General features: G+C 41.5%; 1 protein-coding gene across 5 annotated transcripts in view; it reads right to left on the reverse strand.

Moving 5' to 3' along the window:
• Nucleotides 1-5,810: 5,810 nt before the first annotated feature.
• Nucleotides 5,811-20,371, reverse strand: part of birc6 (baculoviral IAP repeat containing 6) — a 111,504-nt gene continuing 96,943 nt past the window's right edge. For all 5 annotated transcript variants that reach the window (XM_072391561.1, XM_072391563.1, XM_072391560.1 and 2 more), the window contains 5 exons: nucleotides 19,390-19,551; nucleotides 15,598-15,675; nucleotides 13,772-13,960; nucleotides 8,906-9,040; nucleotides 5,811-7,065 (listed from right to left, as the gene is read on the reverse strand). In XM_072391561.1, coding sequence (XP_072247662.1) covers nucleotides 6,886-7,065; nucleotides 8,906-9,040; nucleotides 13,772-13,960; nucleotides 15,598-15,675; nucleotides 19,390-19,551 — 744 coding nt within the window. In that variant the 3' untranslated portion in view covers nucleotides 5,811-6,885. The remainder of the gene's footprint in view (nucleotides 7,066-8,905; nucleotides 9,041-13,771; nucleotides 13,961-15,597; nucleotides 15,676-19,389; nucleotides 19,552-20,371) is intronic.

The raw sequence follows: 20,371 nt of genomic DNA on the forward strand, positions 1-20,371 counted from the left end.
GTGGGTAAACTTTTCGAGGCGTTTCAGCTCTGTGCGTTGATCAAGAGAGCGTGCGGCTGTGATATGCAAACTGCTGCAAGTGTCCGCCCTTTTTAAAAGCTGCACGTTATTTCAAACACAGCATTGCTGCGCGTCGTTGTAAAAAACAGTCAAGCTATCAGATCTGAATTCAAAAGCTACATCGCTTTTCATTGCTCCAAGAAAACGACATCGAGCCATTGTACTGTTCGTGAGTTGGCATTGATGCATACAGTCATGTCAAAAAGAAAGTACGCCCTCTATCAGTTCTAAGGTGTTGTGTTGCAGAAGCAGTGAGTGAAAAAACAGTGTTTATTTGAAGCTGCTGTTTGCAGTGTTAGACCATATCAATGTCTGACAAAGACCAGAGTTATTTATGTGCAGTAGCTGATAACAGACACATAAACAAGATGTTGGGTCTGTTGTCAGGTGCAATCAAGTACAGTACCACTGCTGGCTATAAGGAGCATGTCCTGCAAGTCCTACAAGTCCTGCATGTCCTACAAGTCCTGCATGTCCTGCATGTCCTACAAGTCCTGCATGTCCTACAAGTCCTGCAAGTCCTGCATGTCCTACAAGTCCTGCATGTCCTGCATGTCCTGCAAGTCCTGCATGTCCTACAAGTCCTGCATGTCCTGCAAGTCCTGCATGTCCTACAAGTCCTGCATGTCCTGCATGTCCTACAAGTCCTGCATGTCCTGCATGTCCTACAAGTCCTGCATGTCCTGCAAGTCCTGCAAGTCCTGCATGTCCTACAAGTCCTGCATGTCCTGCAAGTCCTGCAAGTCCTACAAGTCCTGCATGTCCTACAAGTCCTGCAAGTCCTACAAGTCCTGCATGTCCTACAAGTCCTGCATGTCCTACAAGTCCTGCAAGTCCTGCATGTCCTGCAAGTCCTGCAAGTCCTGCATGTCCTGCAAGTCCTGCAAGTCCTGCATGTCCTACAAGTCCTGCATATCCTGCATGTCCTACAAGTCCTGCATGTCCTACAAGTCCTGCATGTCCTGCAAGTCCTGCAAGTCCTGCATGTCCTACAAGTCCTGCATGTCCTGCATGTCCTACAAGTCCTGCATGTCCTGCATGTCCTACAAGTCCTGCATGTCCTACAAGTCCTGCATGTCCTGCAAGTCCTGCAAGTCCTGCATGTCCTACAAGTCCTGCATGTCCTGCAAGTCCTGCAAGTCCTACAAGTCCTGCATGTCCTACAAGTCCTGCATGTCCTACAAGTCCTGCATGTCCTGCAAGTCCTGCAAGTCCTGCATGTCCTGCAAGTCCTGCAAGTCCTGCATGTCCTGCAAGTCCTGCAAGTCCTGCATGTCCTACAAGTCCTGCAAGTCCTGCATGTCCTGCAAGTCCTGCAAGTCCTGCATGTCCTGCAAGTCCTGCAAGTCCTGCATGTCCTACAAGTCCTGCATGTCCTGCAAGTCCTGCATGTCCTACATGTCCTGCATGTCCTACATGTCCTGCATGTCCTGCAAGTCCTGCAAGTCCTGCATGTCCTGCATGTCCTGCATGTCCTGCATGTCCTGCATATCCTGCATATCCTGCATTCTGTGAAACAAAAACAGTCACCACTCAGCAATTTGTGAGAGAAAATCTGCCATTTGTTTATATTGTGCTTGAGTGCAGAGATGTAATCAGATTACATTTTAACCAAAAAGGAAGAACACAGAATATTTCAATCAAAAGCGCTGATCTTAACATGCAAATTATGAACTCTGATTGTGTAGTTCCCAACCCCATCAACACTGTTGGGACAGTTGGGCACAAGCAATGCTAAAATGATCCACAAATCAATCATTTTCAAACGTTGTCTCGTAACACAGGCACAAAGTAGGGAAACTATAATAAATATAATAATCTTTTAATTTTTTTTATCTCTTGCTGCTGCTGTAACATGAAAATTTCTCCACTTTGGGACGAATAAGGGAATTCTTATTCTTCTTATTCTTAAAAATACTCATCACACTCTGCATGTCACTGATTTCTTTTCAACAAAAATAATCTTTTATAGATTTAGAGTAAGCCTCAAAATGTTTGGAAGTGTTTCAAACTTTTGAATTCTTAAAAGATTGCTGGCTGGTTTACTTTGTTATATTAATTATAAAAAATGTTCTGATATAAAAAAAAGAACATAACAACAAAGAAATAAAAGGAATGAATGTAGATCTAAAACATGAAGTAGACATGTTGCAATCCAAAAAGAGCGAGGAGAGCTAACGGTCTGTTTTAGGTAATTACAAAAACACTGCAAAATGAATTTTCATATAATATTTCACATCATTGGCTGAATATTTCACATATTTTTACACAGATTTCATGTGGGGAGGGGGGGCGGCAATAGTGATATGAAATTGATTTTCTGTTCATGTTTTGTTAATTGTTTCTGTTATCATGATTCAATGGAATATTTAGCATTACTAAATATAAAAGTACATACATTTTATGCTATTTAAAAATAACTAGTTACATTGTGGAATGTTAGATGAGTATTAGAATGGAGATTAAGATTAAAGACACCAGAAAAGTCAAAAGTTTAAACATGTAGTTGAATAACAGGCAGATACAGGCCAAATCCAAATACACAGGAAAAACAACAACAGCAAAAAAATAATCAGAAAACAGGACAAGATAAAAAATAAATGGTGGACAACGAAAGACACCTGGCACAAACATCCTCCAGCAGATAAGAGGTGGGGCAGCGCACTGCAGATTTGCTTGGTTGTGTGGGAACAGGTGAGGCCATCACATTCACATCCTCACACCCCTCCTCCTCCTGCTCCTCTTACATATTACACACCCCGAGAATGGGCCCCGAATGGGCACCGAGCCCGGAGGGTGGCCTGGGTCTTGTGGCCGTCTCTGCCTGCTTCTGATTGCTTGGGGGGGGCTGTGGATTGTGGCTCTGTACACTTATACACTCATAACTAACCACGGTTACCATGTAGGTCCTGTGCCATGGGTGTTGCATGTTCTCACACACACACACACACACACACACACATTCATTAGTCCAGTAGCATGGTCGCTAAGCAGTTGATGTATTATCATGTCGTCTCAGGTCATCTATATCCACAGCTGTGTTGTATGCGATTGCCGCTTCTTGTGCTTGTTTTTGTTTGTTTGTGTGTTTGTTTTTTCTCTGCTTGTCTGCTTTCAGGTGCTCCTGGTGGCGCTAAGGCTGGATTCCCCACAGAGGCCGTGGATTTTCGTCTGTTTTGTTTTTACAGGTGTAGCAGCTGGTTGTCTGGTTTTTGTTTCTATTTTTGTTCTCTTTCCTCTTCTTCTTTCCTTGTCCCCCGGTCCGGTTCAGTTCTATTACATGTTATATATTGTAAACAGAAATAAATAAATGGGCATCAAGGGGAGCTTTACATTTATAAAACTTCCCTTGGCAAAGCAAATCTGTTTGGCATCAAAGGTATCCAGACTACAATTCTGCTGCCATAATGCTGAACCGGACAAGGGAAAAAAAAAAAGGCTCTATGGAAGGGCTATTCTTGATATAAAACGCCGTTTGATCTGTTGCTTTACGTAATGCTGGGGAGCAAGCAAAACCTTTTAGAAGTCCTCCAAGGAGGAGAAACTGACCTATTTATGTCATTGTACATCCTGTCGACAAACTTTACAAACCGTGACCCAAAACCGAAATATTTGAAAGATTTTATAATAAATGGGTTTTCTGCAGAATTAAAAGCTTTATTTAAAGAAAAAATGCATTATCCTTATCCAGAAGGTTATAGTCAGATCAACCAAGAACCAATCTAACATTGTTATGAATAAAATAATTTCCTTCATAAAGCCTGATTGCACTGATAATCTGCCCATACCTTCTCTTTGTTGAACACAACTACAAGTACATTTGAATCCTTATTCGATCATGTTGACCTTAAATCATCAAAAAATCTTTTGTCCTCAAATTTTGATAATAAGGTAATAATATACCTTGCTTCATGGTTGATGTTAACTTACTATTCTTAGTACATTTCATAAGGGTATTACATTCAGTTATTCAGTATCTACCCCAAAAAACTCAGAAATGCCCGTGATCAAAACCTGTATCCAAGTTGTAAGAATCCAAGAATTGCTTGGAAATACAAAAAGTGAACATTTGACCAGGGGAAGTCTGTACTTTGGTCTTAGGACTTCAAATGTTAGATTTTTGGTTGCACTTGCTGGGTCTTTCAGAGACACAGGAAAGGAGAGGGAATGGCATCTTCATTTATTCAGAATTTAAAGCATACTTAATCAACATCAAGCGTGGCTGTATCTCAGGAGGAAGAGCAGCCAATTGGAAGGTCATTTGTTGGACTTACAGCTTATCTGGGCGATGTGAAGTGTCCTTGGGCACAATACTGAACCCCATATTGCTTATCCATGTGTCCATGGGTGGATGAATATGTGTGAAGAAAGCACTCTGTGGCTTTGCAGACTAAGACATGCTGTGTGAGTGAATGTGGCATTTAGTCTTAGCACTCCAAGTGGTCAGCTAGACTAAAAAAAAAAAATTCTATACAAGTACAGCTCATATAACATCAGTGCTACAGTATTCTGCAATGACATATTGACACTAAAAGGAACTGGGATGGTTTGGTTTTTTTCAGAAGGGTACATATTTTTCCCTTTCAATTGTGTTTTTTCAAAAAGACACTTTCTTGTTCACCGTGATAGCACCATTTCAAAGCCTGGTTGTCTTCAGTATTGCTCTACAATGAAAACTGTCAAAACGATGAAAGCGTATAGATGAGATGGTGTGTCCAAACTTTTGACTGGTACAGAATTTTGATTCCAACATAATTCAGGGAGGCCAGTTTAAAACTCACTAAGAATTTATTCAGACATTATGTAGTTCCTAATTAAAGAAATATTGTTTAGATTTAACAGCAAAAAGAACTACACTGCTTATTCAAAAAGAGAAAGTTTTTGTTGACCACTTTGAGTTTTGACCATGTCATCATATTGATGAGCTTATGCACAGTCACAACATTTATCTCTGTCCAGAGTTCCATCAAATCTGGATTTTGTACTGATGATGGGAGAGTGTGAATGCTGCATAGCTTTCTAAGCAAATGAGACAGATCATTTGCTTTGCTAATGTAATAGAGAATGTGGCAATTCTGGCTCCCCCTACATTTGTGGGATGTAACCCCAAGGTAACGAACACAAATCTCTGTGTGATCCCTGCTCATGCACAGCCATACACACTAAATAACTGTTGAAAAGCCCACAATAACGTTCAGCGACTGTAAAGCATAACTGTGCGGTGCAGGTCTGGAAACTGGAATGTCCTGAGCTGCTGTATCACAGTCACCCGAGCACTCAAGGGCAGTTTCAGGCCCAGTTATGTGCCGAACAAAAGGCAATGTACTTCAAAATGAGTCAGAAGGACAGTTTTAAGGTTCACAAACATCTCTAGTGCTGCTTTAAATTCAAGTATCGCATATAATTGATACTTATCAAGCTTTCTTTTTTTTTTTTTTTTTTTTTACTGAACCAAAAAGTTTGAAAATAAACATTAGACCAAGCTTTTGTCCTGGCAGAAATCCTAGCAGCCAGAGAGGTCAGTCAATGAATAGATGCAGCAGCTAAACATATTAGCATGGCCCCAGGGCACTTTTACAGTGATAAAACTAATGTAACCGAAATACCCCGTCCGACAGATGGCTTGACAAGCCTTGATCGTGGAAACATCTCAAGCAAAAGCTGGTTTTCAGTGAAGCTTCACAACTTTTCTTCCTACAGCTGAGAGACGTCCTGTTAAACACAGAAAGAAGCATTCGCACAATCAGTCCTTACTTTCAAGCTCCATTTAATGTCCTAGCAAAAGGAGTTTGTGACTGTTCTAAGGAGTGAGTAAAATAGAAAGTGCATTTTTTCCTCTTTGTTCATTGGAATTTAACATAATAAAAAAGATCAAAGCAGTTTCTTCCATGTCAGACGGAGCAGAATTCTGTAGAAATAGCAAAGAAATCAGTAAAGGTACTTTGTTGGAGTATTTGGTGGTATGGTGTAGATCAAAGGCACATCACAGCTTTGTATCTCACTGAGGATTGTTGCACACGCACAGATAACACACATACACATGCACAAGCCTTCGAAGTACATTTCCCATGTGGTTCTGACACACTTGCAATCTACAGTCATGTCAATAAAAAGCAGTCATGGAGAAGTTCTGAGAGGCGACAAATATTTATCCAAAGCATGGTTAAGCCTTTTAATTTGGAGCCTGTAAAAGGGATAACATAGCATTTAAGAATGTCCATCTCAATCTTTTTTCAAGTGGATATGATTCTAGAGAAATCAAATGGCGTAAGGGATAACCAGAGGGGATTTATCTTGGATTCTGTTACCTGTGTGTTTTATCTTTTCTTAAATTATATCCTTAGAATGACCAATATATTCTTGGTTACAACTGTTTTCGCTCTAATAGTCAAAAAGAAACACAAAGGAAAAAAACATTCAGTAAACATTCTTTTCTAAAGGTAGTTTCCCTTATATAATCTGTAATTTTCCTCTGCCATTATGTATAATACAGAAACAAGTTTAATAACATACCAATCAGTGGTTATTTCACAATTGGAAAAAAAGCACAAAATGTTTACACTCTTTTACAGGTAAATAAAAGTTTTTGTTGACTCATCAATAAGGGCATAGCATAGTTCAGAGTTCATCTTGTTGGCTTCTGGTACTTGCCCCCCCCCTCGTTCTCTGCTAGTCTGCTATTAGATCTTTACATACAAATATTGACAAAGTGGTGGCTCGCCCTCTGAAGCCATTGAGTCTTTGAAAGAGTAATAAGTGAAGGATGGGGGGGGGAGGGGTCAGAGATGCTGGACAGGGAGAGAGGGAGGGAGGTCGGAGGAAGGCTCATAGCTGGCCGTCGCTGCAGTGGCTGTCCTGACTGCTGCTGGGCTTCTCTCCTTCCTGACTGGGCAACTCTTTAAGGATGAGGGCGGCGCTCTTCTCGGAGAACTCATCGCTGTCAGGCTCCAGGCCATCGGGGCAGGGCAGCTTCAGGAGCTCCTCTCTGAGCTGAGCCGTGTGTCTCTGCAGTGAGAATACATGCAGTGAGGTCTGATATTATAATGCAAAAGCCACTTAAGGATAATAAGCTTTGTGTTTTCTGTGCTTTCCTTTAAGTGCTTTACAGTGCACTGCAGGACAGTTACACAAAGTAACCTTTGGGAGGATTTTGAGGATTGAACTGATTTACGCTATCTGTCAAAATCCTGTCAATCCAAAAAAAGTGATTTTCCAATGGCCTCTGCTAAACTTTACATTTGGTGCTACTTTGCTAAAGTTAAGTTTAGGATGTGAATACTAATAAAACACTGTACCTGCATAACATCTAGATGCTAGCATGTAGCCTGAGCTGCTCGGTGGCAGGAACAGATCATGTTCCATTCACTGGTTGGGAACCCTTTCTCTACACTCTCAACTCCAAAATATGGGCACAATGTGAAAAGTCTCTGCTGCCTGAGGAGAAGGGTTCAGACTTCTTTTGCTACCAAACATGGAAGCTTAATAAAAAGCATCAGAGGGCTCAGAAGTAGGTTTACCTGCCTGACAGCTTTCCCTGTCAAGCCTTAATTCTGACACTGGGTTCTAATGTTGTCACGACATCAAAATTTTGGTATCAATACCAGTACCAACATGTATTTCTATACTTTTCCAAATAAAAAGAGAACACAAAAAATGTCATTTTTTTCACAGAAAATCTTAAAACTATCACTATGCAACAGTGAATAAAATAACCCAAAGACAGGCTTTCCTAATGCACAGTCAACACAATTTAAAAAAATAAATTAATTAAATAATATAAATAGGCTATTTAAACCAAATAAAGTGGTAGCTAATTGCAATGCAGCTTGAATGTTTTTCCAGAGCTACTTTTGTGGAGAGTGAAGGGTGCTGGTGCTGCCTGCTGTTAGCACTGAATGCTGCTTTGTTTCATGGGTATAGAAGTTATTAACTGTTGTTCTCTGAACAGCTCTGGGAGCTTGTCCTTAAAGTGTTTTGCCAAGTTGGAAGTGTTTCCACCCTTTCCACCCAGTGGTGCTTCGGTGTTAATGGCTTCACCGTACTGATTGGTTTTAAAGCCGAAGTAATTCCAGATAGCCCTTTGCGCGCCTGCTTTATCTACGAGTTGAGGCGTGGTGGAGGTTGTAGCAGCTGGCATCCTCACCCTGCTCCTGTCTCTCTTTCTCTCCCTTATCTCTCTCTGTCGCTCCACGCTGCTCACTCACCTGCTTGCTCGCCTCGGCTCAAAATACAATGCGGTGGCGTCACATGGCAACGTGTAAAAAAAAGTACGGGTCTCATCCAAGCGCAGTATCGTACCATTTTAAATGCCTCAGTACCCCGGTATCCATTTAGTACCGGTATACCGAACAAGCCTACTGGGTTCATATGATACAGAATATGTATAAGAAGAGACTTTAACTATGTTTGCAGTTTGATAGTTTTTTATAGCATCAGATCTTCTACAGTCTGGTGTTCTAGAATTGAGAGAAGCATTTTCCCATCAGCAGGTTGACGGACATAATGTTCATCTTTGTGCACAGAGAACCTCAAGTATCCTCTAAAACGTACGTTCCTGTATCAGTGAACAAAGGGAGCGTTTTACTTAAGGAGAACTTAAAAATACAGCCTCTTCTTTTGATATCATGTTACTAGCTGACTGGAGACAGGAATTCCTGACATGAAACTCTCTAAATAACACTGCTGTGTTAACATGTTTAAATAGGCCACTGCTCTGTTGGGTGATGTCTAAGCTGAAGGTGTGAAGAAATGATTGAATATCTGGCTGCAGGAACCAAATGTTGTATTTTATTCATTTGAAATGCTATGCACTTTCTTTCCTATTCAGCAGACTAAATGAAATTACCTTCAGTGCAGCGGCATGATGGGACATGGTGCGGCCCACCCTCTTGTCGCTGCTGTACTGCTGGATGTCAGTGATCCACTCCTCACACTGAGACATGATCTCTGTTCTCTTCAGGTAGAAATGCTTGTGGATCACCTGTAACACAGTGTTCAACCCCAACAGTTATTCATACAATACTATACAAGCCCTCTTAATTCCCTTTACTGCCATGTAAATAACTTGTGGGCTTTCAACGCTGCAGATATTTTCTCGTATTCTTCCCCAGAGCTCAGGAACCATATCACTACTGTGGAGAAAACCAGGCAGGGCATCATCTTCTTAATACATATCACCACATACTTGGTGAAATTTAGCAGCATTCTGTATGTTTTTCTGCTTGGGAACTTGAAGATGAAGCGCAATCAGAGTTCTCACATTAGACCAAAAATGTACATTTCAACAAGATAACAACTTGAAGACAACAGCCAAGATAACACAGGAGTGGATTCAGGAAAACTCAAAGATCTGTAGTGAACCATTCCTTTGCCTGGTTGAGCCTGAGCGATTACACCCCAAAAATGGAAAAAGCTGCCCAAACCAGCTGATTACGTATTAAAAAGATTGGTTCATATAGTTGATCTCTACTTGATTCACTGCCTATACAAAGCAGCATAGTGATTCACAAACAGAGGTACTTTACACCAGGGAGCTCCTTCCAGGGGGGTGTGGACAAAGAAACTACCATCTAAAGCCAAGTTTTTTGTACTGTTCACACTACACAACACGTTGCTCTTATGTTACAGCGTTCTGAAGTCTGTGTGGACTACACACACCAGATGTTTCACCAGACTTAACCTGCGACTCTTCTGACTGAAATTTATCAAGCAGTTTCAGCTGCCATGCAGAAAAGTCCCCCTCTCGGTAATGTTACTCTACGATTAAAGTGGCACCTGATTAGTCACCTGACTGTTGAATAGAACTGGCAGTCTTTCCAGTCTGCTGTGATCTTGAAAGCATCACTTTTGCATGGCTGTTTTCAACAATGTTGCTGCTACTTCCCAGAACCTCAGAGTCTTTGTAGCGCTCACACAGAGCGATTGATGACTGCTGATCAAAGTTTGAATTTACCTTAGATCTGGACCAATTTTTTTTTTTTCAACCTCCAATATTTGTCTGAAATATGAAAATTGTGCTTAAAATCTTAAGCTATGCTTTAATAAAATATATCTAATATTTTATATTATATTAATATTTTATAAAATATCCCCACATATAAGTAAATGGTCAAATCTGAACAATATGTGGCAGAGCATAAAAAATATCCAACAAAACAGGAAAGCAGCTGCAATGGTTAATCAAAAAATAACGGTGCGAAACTGCTTCATGAAGGATGTCAATCAACTGCACTTGAGTCTCTTTCTTGTATGCCCCTCCAGTCCACTACCTAGCAACAGTCACCGGGGCTGAGCCATCCGTATGCAGCGAGTGCTGTGTGGATCCATCTGTAGCTGTTGTTCTGGTGGTGGAGACAGGCGATCAGGTCTCATGGTGGCTAATGATTTGCAGTTTACCAAGAGAAGCAGCAAAAGGAGGTTTAGGCCCCACTTTAATGTCTCTCTTCTTTATGTATCTATCTCTGCTCTCTGCATCTTCATTGCATCTCTTCCTTCCCTCAGCTATTCCTGCCAGCCCCTATCCACTCCTGCAACAGCTTCAGTGACATCTAAAAGGTGACAATCCCCAGCTCAAAGGCAATGTTTCAAGGTCAGAGGTGTGTGGTGAGTATGGTGAGACACGCTGCTGGGAAAACCATCTATAACCCCTGACATTATGCATGGACATGATCAGATATGTGATGGTTTTCCCCAGGGATTCATGAGACTTGGACCAGCACCATTTGACTTTTAGTATTTGGCAAAGGTCATCAAAACACAGGTATCCTTTGAATGGCGTTATGGTGTTTTTCCCCCCTCTTTTCCCTCTTTTCTGTCTTCTCAAACCCCAGCTGGTCGAGGCGGATGGCCACCCTTCCTGAGTCTGGTTCTGCCAGAGGTTTCTTCCTGGTTCTGGTTCTGCCAGAGGTTTCTTCCTGGTTCTGGTTCTGCCAGAGGTTTCTTCCTGGTTCTGGTTCTGCCAGAGGTTTCTTCCTGGTTCTGGTTCTGCCAGAGGTTTCTTCCTGGTTCTGGTTCTGCCAGAGGTTTCTTCCTGGTTCTGGTTCTGCCAGAGGTTTCTTCCTGGTTCTGGTTCTGCCAGAGGTTTCTTCCTGTTAAAAGGGAGTCGTTCCTTTCCACAGTCGCCACAGGCACGCTCAGGACGGGAGATTGGACTGAAGACAAGTTTCGGTGCAATCTGTTGGTTTCCTTAGCTAGGATATTATTTTTGAATTGGCTCTATATGAATTAATTGGATTATGATTACAATGAATTGAATTCCAATTGGCTTGAATTGGACTATATTACTTAAGTGCCTTGAGATGACAATTGTTGTAATCTGGCGCTATATAAATAAAATTTAATCGAATTGAATCAATCACTGTGTGGACGAAAACTCTGTATGCAAAGCATTTTAAATTCTGAACCACACATAGGATTACAGAGTCCTCCCTAATGACCTTTTGGGAAATACATGTTATTAGTAACTGGTATTACTAAAGACATGGACACAGACAAAGTTATTTCTCTATCTTTGTGGTGATCCATCATTGGCATAATGCATTCCCTCACCCTTTACATCCAAATAATCACAGCTGAATGCCTAACCCTAACCCTTACTTTAAACCGAACCCCAATCTAATACCAGCCGGAACAATAAAATCAATCCAAGGCCATTAGAAATCCCTTTAAACATGTGGGACCCAAGAGTTGGGATCAATATCTTCGGTTCGGCACAAACGTGGTCCATGGATTGATTTATGAAAAAAAAAAGTTCAGTCCACAAACAAGCGTGGTAATGGCAAGCGGAGCAACGGAGGAGCTTGAACATCTCGCATCATTTAAATCGCCTGTATGGGATTGAAAAAAAAGAAGCACTGCAACAGGCTTAGAGACCTGGCAAGATGTGGCAGTTATCTACACTCAGCCACAATGCTGGGTCACTGTGAGGATACCTCACACTACCACTAAAACTGTTTCACTCACAATTCAGAGTACCTAAGTCCATGCCTCAGAGTAGTGACAGGATAGGCTTTAATAAAGACGAGAAAGACTTGACAGAATCTGTCTCGGAACCACCAGCAGACCTGCAGCAGGGACCACAGCATCGGCTGACACTGCTGCATCTGCCTTCTGCACTTAAAGACAACAAATGCTAGTCAAACTGCTGCTTGCTCAAGAAGCCATGCATGCTGTTTTCAGGGGAAGCCTAATGCTTGACTGTCTAACCTGAGCTGTTGCCTGTGGGTGACATGAGTGTCATGTAATAAACAGTCGACTTTACAGTTTATTGTGCCTCTTACCTAACCCTCTAAAGAAAGCACTGCAGTTTTGATCCAACTGAATGTGGAAAAACAGTCCATCGGTTAAACAAGGAGGCGTTATGGATCAGATGTGCTTCGAATTTTTTTCACCTGAGGACTTGAAGGTGCTAAAAGCAGGTGGTGAGAAAAACCCACGGTGGAACTTTACCAAGCTCAACTGAATTTCTGTGTAATATGTGAGATTACTCAGCCACTCTGCTGGATGATGTCATAGACCTTTGTTTCTTTAGCTTTAATCTCAGCATCATCTGTGCAAAAGACTTCAAATCCCACAGAAACACAAACAGCATTTTCTGTGGATGCCTGGAGAGAATAATCAATAATTTGAATCAATCTGTCTTTCAATAATCGGTTTTTCTTGCGCAGTCTTATCAAGATGATGGAATCTTTTTTATTTCTCTGCCTCCTTTCAGTGACTCCTCTTCCTCTGTACTTCCCTTCCTGACATTTCTGAATGAGCAAGCTGAAAGACTTATCTTCTACAGCACAAATGCTCTCTCCAAGGATCATTTTAAGGATTACAACTAATTCAAAAACCTGTGAGGAAGAGAGTGTGGGCCAACCTCCAGCTGATGTCATCTATCCAGAAATGAATAAGACAGGACTTTATTTTCAGTAGCCCTCAGGGAAGAGGTGTGGTTTTTGGCTTCTATTTGGCTTTTTTTTACGCCTGGTAGAGTAAAAAAAAAAGGCAGAGCAATGCAGCTAATAATCTGGAGGTGATTCTGTATTCCACTGGAACTGGTCAAAAAAGACAGACAGGTCAAATTAGGCCTTTGCACAGAACAGAAAGAGATACATTAAACAGAATCTAGGTGTCTGGCTATGGTATTACACTGGTTGTACTGCAGTTTATGAACTACTAACATTAACTTCATGAGCTTAGAAGGCCAAAGGTTCTGGGAAAAAAAGAATACGGATGCATTCAAGAAAGATCGTTGCATCGTTGTCGTCATTATAATTGTGGTACGTATTGATTCTGGCAGACTGGAGATTACCTGGAAGAAACTACTTTTTACGAGTTTTCTGATGAAATATCAGAGATGATGGCAGAGTCAGGATTTCTGCCACATTTATAAGATAAATGCTGAGAAACAAGGTTTTTAAAGGTTTAAAAACCCAATGACCTGTCCAGACACTGGGGTTGTGAAATAAATGCAATGAGGCACTTTCACTCCAGACTGCTGAAGGCAGCTTTTGTTTTTTTGCTTTTTATTCTTCTCGGTGATAAAAATCTCAGTTTCCAAATGACGATGTAAACATAGCTGTCTTGAAGACTGTATACTGTAGTTGTTAAATACATATAGAACATTATTTAAAAAGTGATATTCTTTGTATTTTCAAAATGAATGTTGGGCTTAAATTCGAACACATTAAAGGCATGAATGCATTTCTGAAATCAATTTTCCTACCTCTTTGAAGCATGGTGATGGGTTGCGCATCTGCTCTAGCATAGCCCACTTGACAGTGGCCTGTCGGATGTTGCCATCATATTCCCGAGAGCTCTGGGTGCCACTGGGGGTGCCGCGGGAGCGCTCATAACCCGGCTCATTAAAGTAGGGCTCGGCCACCAGAATGAGGGACTGCACTGACACTAGCACCTACAGAAGATAGATGAATGAATGAGAACAGAGGCAGGGAGTCAAGAAACTATGTGACATAATGATCTGGGATTCCCACTGGAGTCTAAATATAACTCTTCATTCAACTAGCTGCATGATGTGGTGTCCAAATGAACTGAGATAAAAACAACAAACAACGTTCCTGGATATTTAAGTGTACGTAATTCTGTGGAATATGTGTGAATTAGCCTAACATCCCCTCAGTGTCCTCAACACTTCTGAAATGATCTTGTCATGGTTAGACACCTCAGTGAGCGTCAGACAAAACGTTTTGGCCCATAGAACAGCAGTCTTAAAACTTTCTTCATCAACGACCGATAAATGTCCTGACCTGTCTCAAGGAGAACAAGAACGTCCTCCTCCATTGCTCTGTCTGTTCTAAGGCACTTTATTACCAACAATGATGATGTTGGACTTGGAGGCCTGCCTGCTGGCCCCAGCTATGCCGGAGCTGGATGAACTTGAAAATGCTCCATCAAATGGACACCAATAACCTTCAAGTAACGCCATCTTGAATCTTGAACTGGCTCATCTGATTTCAAATGATGTCCCTTCCGTGATGATAATCACTTGATTCCAGCCCAGTCCCCCGTCTCTAATTCACCAACCCCCTTATTTTCCATTATTGATCTACAGCATGGTCTCTAAATTATCCTTAGGAGTCAGTGTGAGTGTGTGTGGTTGTTTGTCTCGTTTGTCTCTGTGTGGCCCTGTGATGGACTGGTGACCTGTCCTGGGTGTACCCCGCCTCTCGCCCGATGACTGCTGGGATAGGCTCCAGCGCCCCCCGACCGACGGGTATAGAAAATGGATGGATGTTTGGATTGATCTACAGCATGCTAACTAGAATGATAATCAATGCAGACATCTCTATGCACTCCAGCCTTGCAAATGAGGGAATTGGAAAGAAAAAAATGGGATGGATCCATTTCCAGGGCTCAAGCTTGCTGGTTGTTGGATCAATATATTTTGAAAATTAATGTGAGTGTGGGCAAGACAGGCAACCAAATAATGGTGTGGGTGTGTTTAGACATGCTGAGCTAAAGAACTTTCGTGTTCATCCATAACCCTGTGAATCATTTTCGATACCCACTGCTCCTTAATGCTCTACAATATGTGCTGTGGACACAGTCTACACCCCCCAAGGCTTTAAGATGGAAATATTTGTAAATTCACCTTTGCAAAAGGATTAGTGAAAAAAAAAAACATGTCATTAATCAGAAATGGATTAAAAAAAGATTAAATCATTTTTGTTAACTGTAGAGCAGCTACTGAAGGAACAGGTAGAGACTGGGAACAGCCTTCTGATCAAACCTAAAGAAAGATCATCTTCGCTACATGACCGCTGTGTGTAAACGGACATTCCCAGGGTGCTTAAAAGACAGTCCTTGGTTTGAGTAACACCCACATACTCACTCTCAGCAAAGCAAAATGAAAACTCGACTTTAGAAAGGACCCTTTATGTCAGCTGTCAAAATACAAAGCCCACCAATACAGTGCTTGTTGGGGTATAATGACAGGACGCGGATGAACGACAGCTTGTGACCCAAAGACTCAGACAACAGCCCTGCTGATCCATTCAGACATGTGACTGCTGTGATGGATTTCCCTCTTACCTGCAAAAAGCTTGAGGTCTGGGGGTTCCATTTCTCCTCTGGTCTCCCATGCCATGTGTTCAGGATACTTAAACACACCTGTAAAAAATACATACGTGGGATCAGTATCAGCAGAGCAGTATATAAACCACAGAGAGCAATGGTTAAGGTTTACACAGACTGATGCCAAATGTCTTTGGGCAGCTTATGAGAAAATAAGTACAGTAGTTTCACTCAGAAGGGATGAAACATCCCACCTGGGTCTGTGAAAAAAATCCATCTTAAAACACCTTGAGACCAAAACTTAGTATCTAACTTGTAAAAATGCAGGTGAATTGAGAAGCAAAGAGTGGTATGTTCTCATTGAAGTGAATGAACAGATTTTTCTATCCTTGGATGAGGTTACACATAACTCATCACAGTGTTGACAGGACCTAAGCAAACCAGGAAGTGTTTGCATTTACACAGCATCCCTGAGCATGCCCATGCATAGCATCTATAAACTGAGATTTTGAAATTGTTCCCATTCATGCCAATTAGAATTCTTTCCACTATGTGTAACAAAAAGCTTCTTGTAAATCTCACCCCCCCCCCATTCTCACAATTCATCCATTGCATTTTTACACATGCACTGCAGTCCCCAAATGTCCTTGAAATGTTGTGAACCAGTGGCACATGAGAATGCAAATGTCCCCAACATTTGCTGTAGACTTCTTGCAGACATTTCCTAACCAGCTCTCTACAGAACTGTCCAGAACATCAGCGGGTGAGACAATGTACGAACGTGTGAATATTCTGAAGCATTTGCTGCTGCTATGGGCCTGAGTGTGTGTATGTTTGTCCTTTTCTGCTGACCTGTATGCTGCACTCCTCTCGCACCCTTTGGTCAGACACAGATACATGCAGTATAATGAGCCTCATCTGTTGTAAAGTTGTTGTAAGGAAAACAGCATGTGCTGCCTCCTGTGCACTAGACACCTCTTCCCCGGCACTATCTTCGCCATTTCCAGCATGGAGAGCACATCTCCAGCAAAAAGCCTGTGATGTACTTGTGTTTAGGGACGGGAATCGAGAACCGGCTCCCAGTAGTTCGATTCTGTGGAATCGTTAAGCCGCCTGCTAAATTATCCTGTTTATAGGTTCCGCTAAAATCAGAAGAGAGATGTCACTGCCTGCATTCAAAATTTGAGAGTTAAATAATGTTAGCGACGTACTGTATGAATAATTTCCATCTGATATTAATATTTAGTTGACGAGGACTGCAAGAGTGAGGCAGGCTCAGAGGCAGGCACCTGTAGCTACCCCTTTCATCGAGGCAGGGAAAAGTAAAATGGCAGAGGCGACGATAGATAAAATGTTGGTGCATACTTGAAATTAAAGTGTTAATGCAACCAAAGCCATTTGTACTATATATAACTGGATGAGAATCGATAAGAGAACCGATAGGGAACCGAATCGATAAGCGATATCGATAATGGAACCGGAATTGCTAAATTCTTAAAGACAGTGTAAAGTGAATATAAATATGTGTTTTGAGTTTGTCAGACTAAAGAAGAAAGTGTTATCAATCACCCAGCCAAATTTGAATGATTAAAAATAACGATAAGTTTATGAAATTAGGCGTCAAAATCGGGTAAAAATGAGCAATACTCTCAGCTCCAGGACTGTGGGGCGTGTCCGCTGAAGGCACTGGAACCACGCCCACATGCGGGAGGGGGGCCGCCTCCGTGTAACGTAGCAACAGTAGCAATGGGTGCTAGAGTTAACAACAGCATGGCAGTGACCCAGTCCTACATGTTTGAGCCGTCTGAGTCAGACAATGAAAATTCACAACCTCGTGCCTCACAGTCTGCAACAGAATAGTAACGAGAGGACGTAAGCCGGGGAGAAAGACGGTCGGTACGGCCCCCCTGACCAGCCTCAACGGACTGTTCAGGAATCCAGACTTTACCTGGTGAGAGTTGGTGAAACCATCGGGGGTAAAGTGGACAGAGACGGGTGGTGGTGATTATTAACGTTCCACAGTAGCTCCTAACAAAATCGATCCGCTCTTTCTTGATGCCGTTGTCAGTTGGAAATTTAAATAAAGTAATGGAGCCACTACCCTGGTGTTTGTGGCATCCAGGGAAGATGAACGAGGAGGAGACATGAAGAGTTAGTTACAGTTGTTAGCCAGCTAGCTGCAAACTACCGTGCTATGCTATCCGAGACTCGAGACCGAGCGGGAAAACCACCGAGGCTGAATGGATTAATGCTACTACAGCAGCAAGGGCGGGTTAATGCTAAACACTGATTTTAGACCCGCCCAGACCCGCTCCACAATTCCAATCGAAATGGTTGAAACGCTTTTTTGTTGAGAAATACATTTCTGATCTATTTAATGTGTTTAGAAGAAAATGACTGAATTCACTTCACACGTCTTTAACAATTCCCATCCCTACTTGTGTTAACAACAACTTTGAAAAAAGACCTCACTTTCACAAGCAGTCGCTTTCGTCCCCCTAAGTGCAGTTTCCCCTGAACATCTCATGTGTCCACGTAAGAAAACAGCTTACCACTGATGTGGGAAATCCCAGGAACTTATTACAGCACCTGTCAGGAACCGACATGGAAATACATGTGGACTGTCAACAGCTGCCTGATGAGGGGAAGCTAATGGGGTGAGCGTCAACATTTCAACTCCAGCTTCTTAATAAAATGAAGTCAGGTAATCAGTGGACAAACACAACATATTCTTATATGTCTGGAAGAAGTCTTCAGGGATCCCTGCTTCTAAATGTAAATTAAAACTGGGCATCTGACAGTCTTAAAGGTCTTTAGATATAGTGGTTCAATACTTCAAAACCTACAAGTGAAGCTGGAGGAATGGCCTTAAGATATGTCTCTATCCACTATGCAGTCAGTTGAGATGTAAAAGCTCGACTGCAAGCCAACCTTTTTAGAATAGTCAATACAAAACCAGGGAAGTCATACTATTTTTTGACACAGAACACTCTTGATCAAAAAGAGCTGGATGCCCTATGCCATGATGTACATAATAAAAAATAGCTGCAGGCTCAAAGAAGTTTGACATCATTGATGTTATTATAAGGTGCACCAATTCATGCAGTGCAAAGCTCCTAAACCTAACCTAACCATCTACTTGTGCGTCACATCACAGCCCTCACAGCCATGGTGAGAGGACATAAAGACTGAAGTATTGTGCAGGGTTGCAATGTAAATCCATTTTTCATCACCATAAAAGCCATTCTGCATTAACATAACTTACTGTTGGTGGTGCAACCATGGATGACAACAAAACTACTGTTGAAGTTCTCTATGGCTGATGTTAAAATTATATAATTTGGTTATATACTAAACAGCTTTCCGTTTGGATCACATAACATGTATGAAAATTAAACGCAAACCAAAATATGCGTCAGCCAAGCATGTAAACCTTAACAGGAAAGGCAGGTTGAAGTGTTCCGATTAGTGTATTTGTGCAAATCAGATCTCTTACCCTGCTGTCAAATGAATAAATGTGACAAATATCAGACAGTGGCAAGGCAAAATCTTACTATTAGAAAGAGGCTAAAATGAGGTTTTAGCTTAAATAAAATCAATAAGTTAGCCAAAATAAAAAGAATACAAAAAATTGGGAGACTAAAAAACAACTAAAATGTTTATTTTCCACAAAATACGGTCAAAATACACAAGAACGATCATGATTCAAAGAAGTTTGGGATTTTCCAGGTTAAATACCCCAGTCAAATTTAACACTCATTTGAAATTATTGAAAACTTGCATGGACAAGAATTTGAACATTTTTCTTACTTTGCCATCATTGTAGAGGTTAGGGTTGAAGCGCACACTGTGTCCACCTGTAGTCTCCAGATTAACTAACGGCGGGGAGTTGGGATAGTCCTGCGGAAAATACACGTCGAACTCGAAGCAGCCGTTGGCGTACGGAGTGTCAGCTGGGCCTGTGATGAGAACCTGTACATGTGAAGAGGGGAGCAGCTTTAATATAAACTAAATTTCTTTGGAGCTTTTCAGGTTTTCCCCACCCTTCATGTAAGGAACAGATAAGTCAAAGGGTGAAAACTGCAGAGACCAATTCTAGCAACAGGCAAATCCTCTTTAGGTCTTTAGTTAATGAGTAAGGTTGACTTTATAGTTATCATGGTTTCGTTAAACAGTACTTCTATTCAGTCAGTCAACCAACTTTTAACTAGCTTACAGATACAAAACCAATGTGTAAGGCTGCACAGTGGCTACAGATATCAGTGTGAATTATCAAGAACTGGCAATTCAAACAAATTCGATTCACAAATGCTGCTACTGGGAAATAAAACCTGGTTAGCAAATAGTTAAAAAAAACAAAAATTTATTCAGATACTGGTGTGACAAAGAAGCTAGTGATGAAGATCAAGGAAGGGTTAGCCTTCTGCATAAGTAAGGCTAACTCATGCTAGGTCCTTTAAGCCAAGAAAAGCTTACCCCACGGCCCATACAAGTGACCTCGGATCTTGTGATTTATACCTGTGCACTGGTGTGTCTGCGGCACTGCTATTACACCTCAAAAACCCTTGGTGGCAGCCTTATTTTGTAATTTAAACATTGGCAGCTGAACAGTAAAAGTGACTCCACAGATGGGAAAGTGGGTGATGATGAGGCTCCTGCAATTCTGCTGTGGAATGTTGCACTTGAAATAAAAAAGCACTACTTTTGAAGCTCTTTTAAACATGCTATTGTAGAACCAAAACTAAAAAAAAAAAAAACTTCCCTTGACCCATCAGAATTACAGAACTTTAGG

Source organism: Leuresthes tenuis, unplaced genomic scaffold (assembly GCF_036924035.1).
Source record: "Leuresthes tenuis unplaced genomic scaffold, fLeuTen1.0.hap1 SCAF_8, whole genome shotgun sequence".
Taxonomy (NCBI): Eukaryota; Metazoa; Chordata; class Actinopteri; order Atheriniformes; family Atherinopsidae; genus Leuresthes; species Leuresthes tenuis.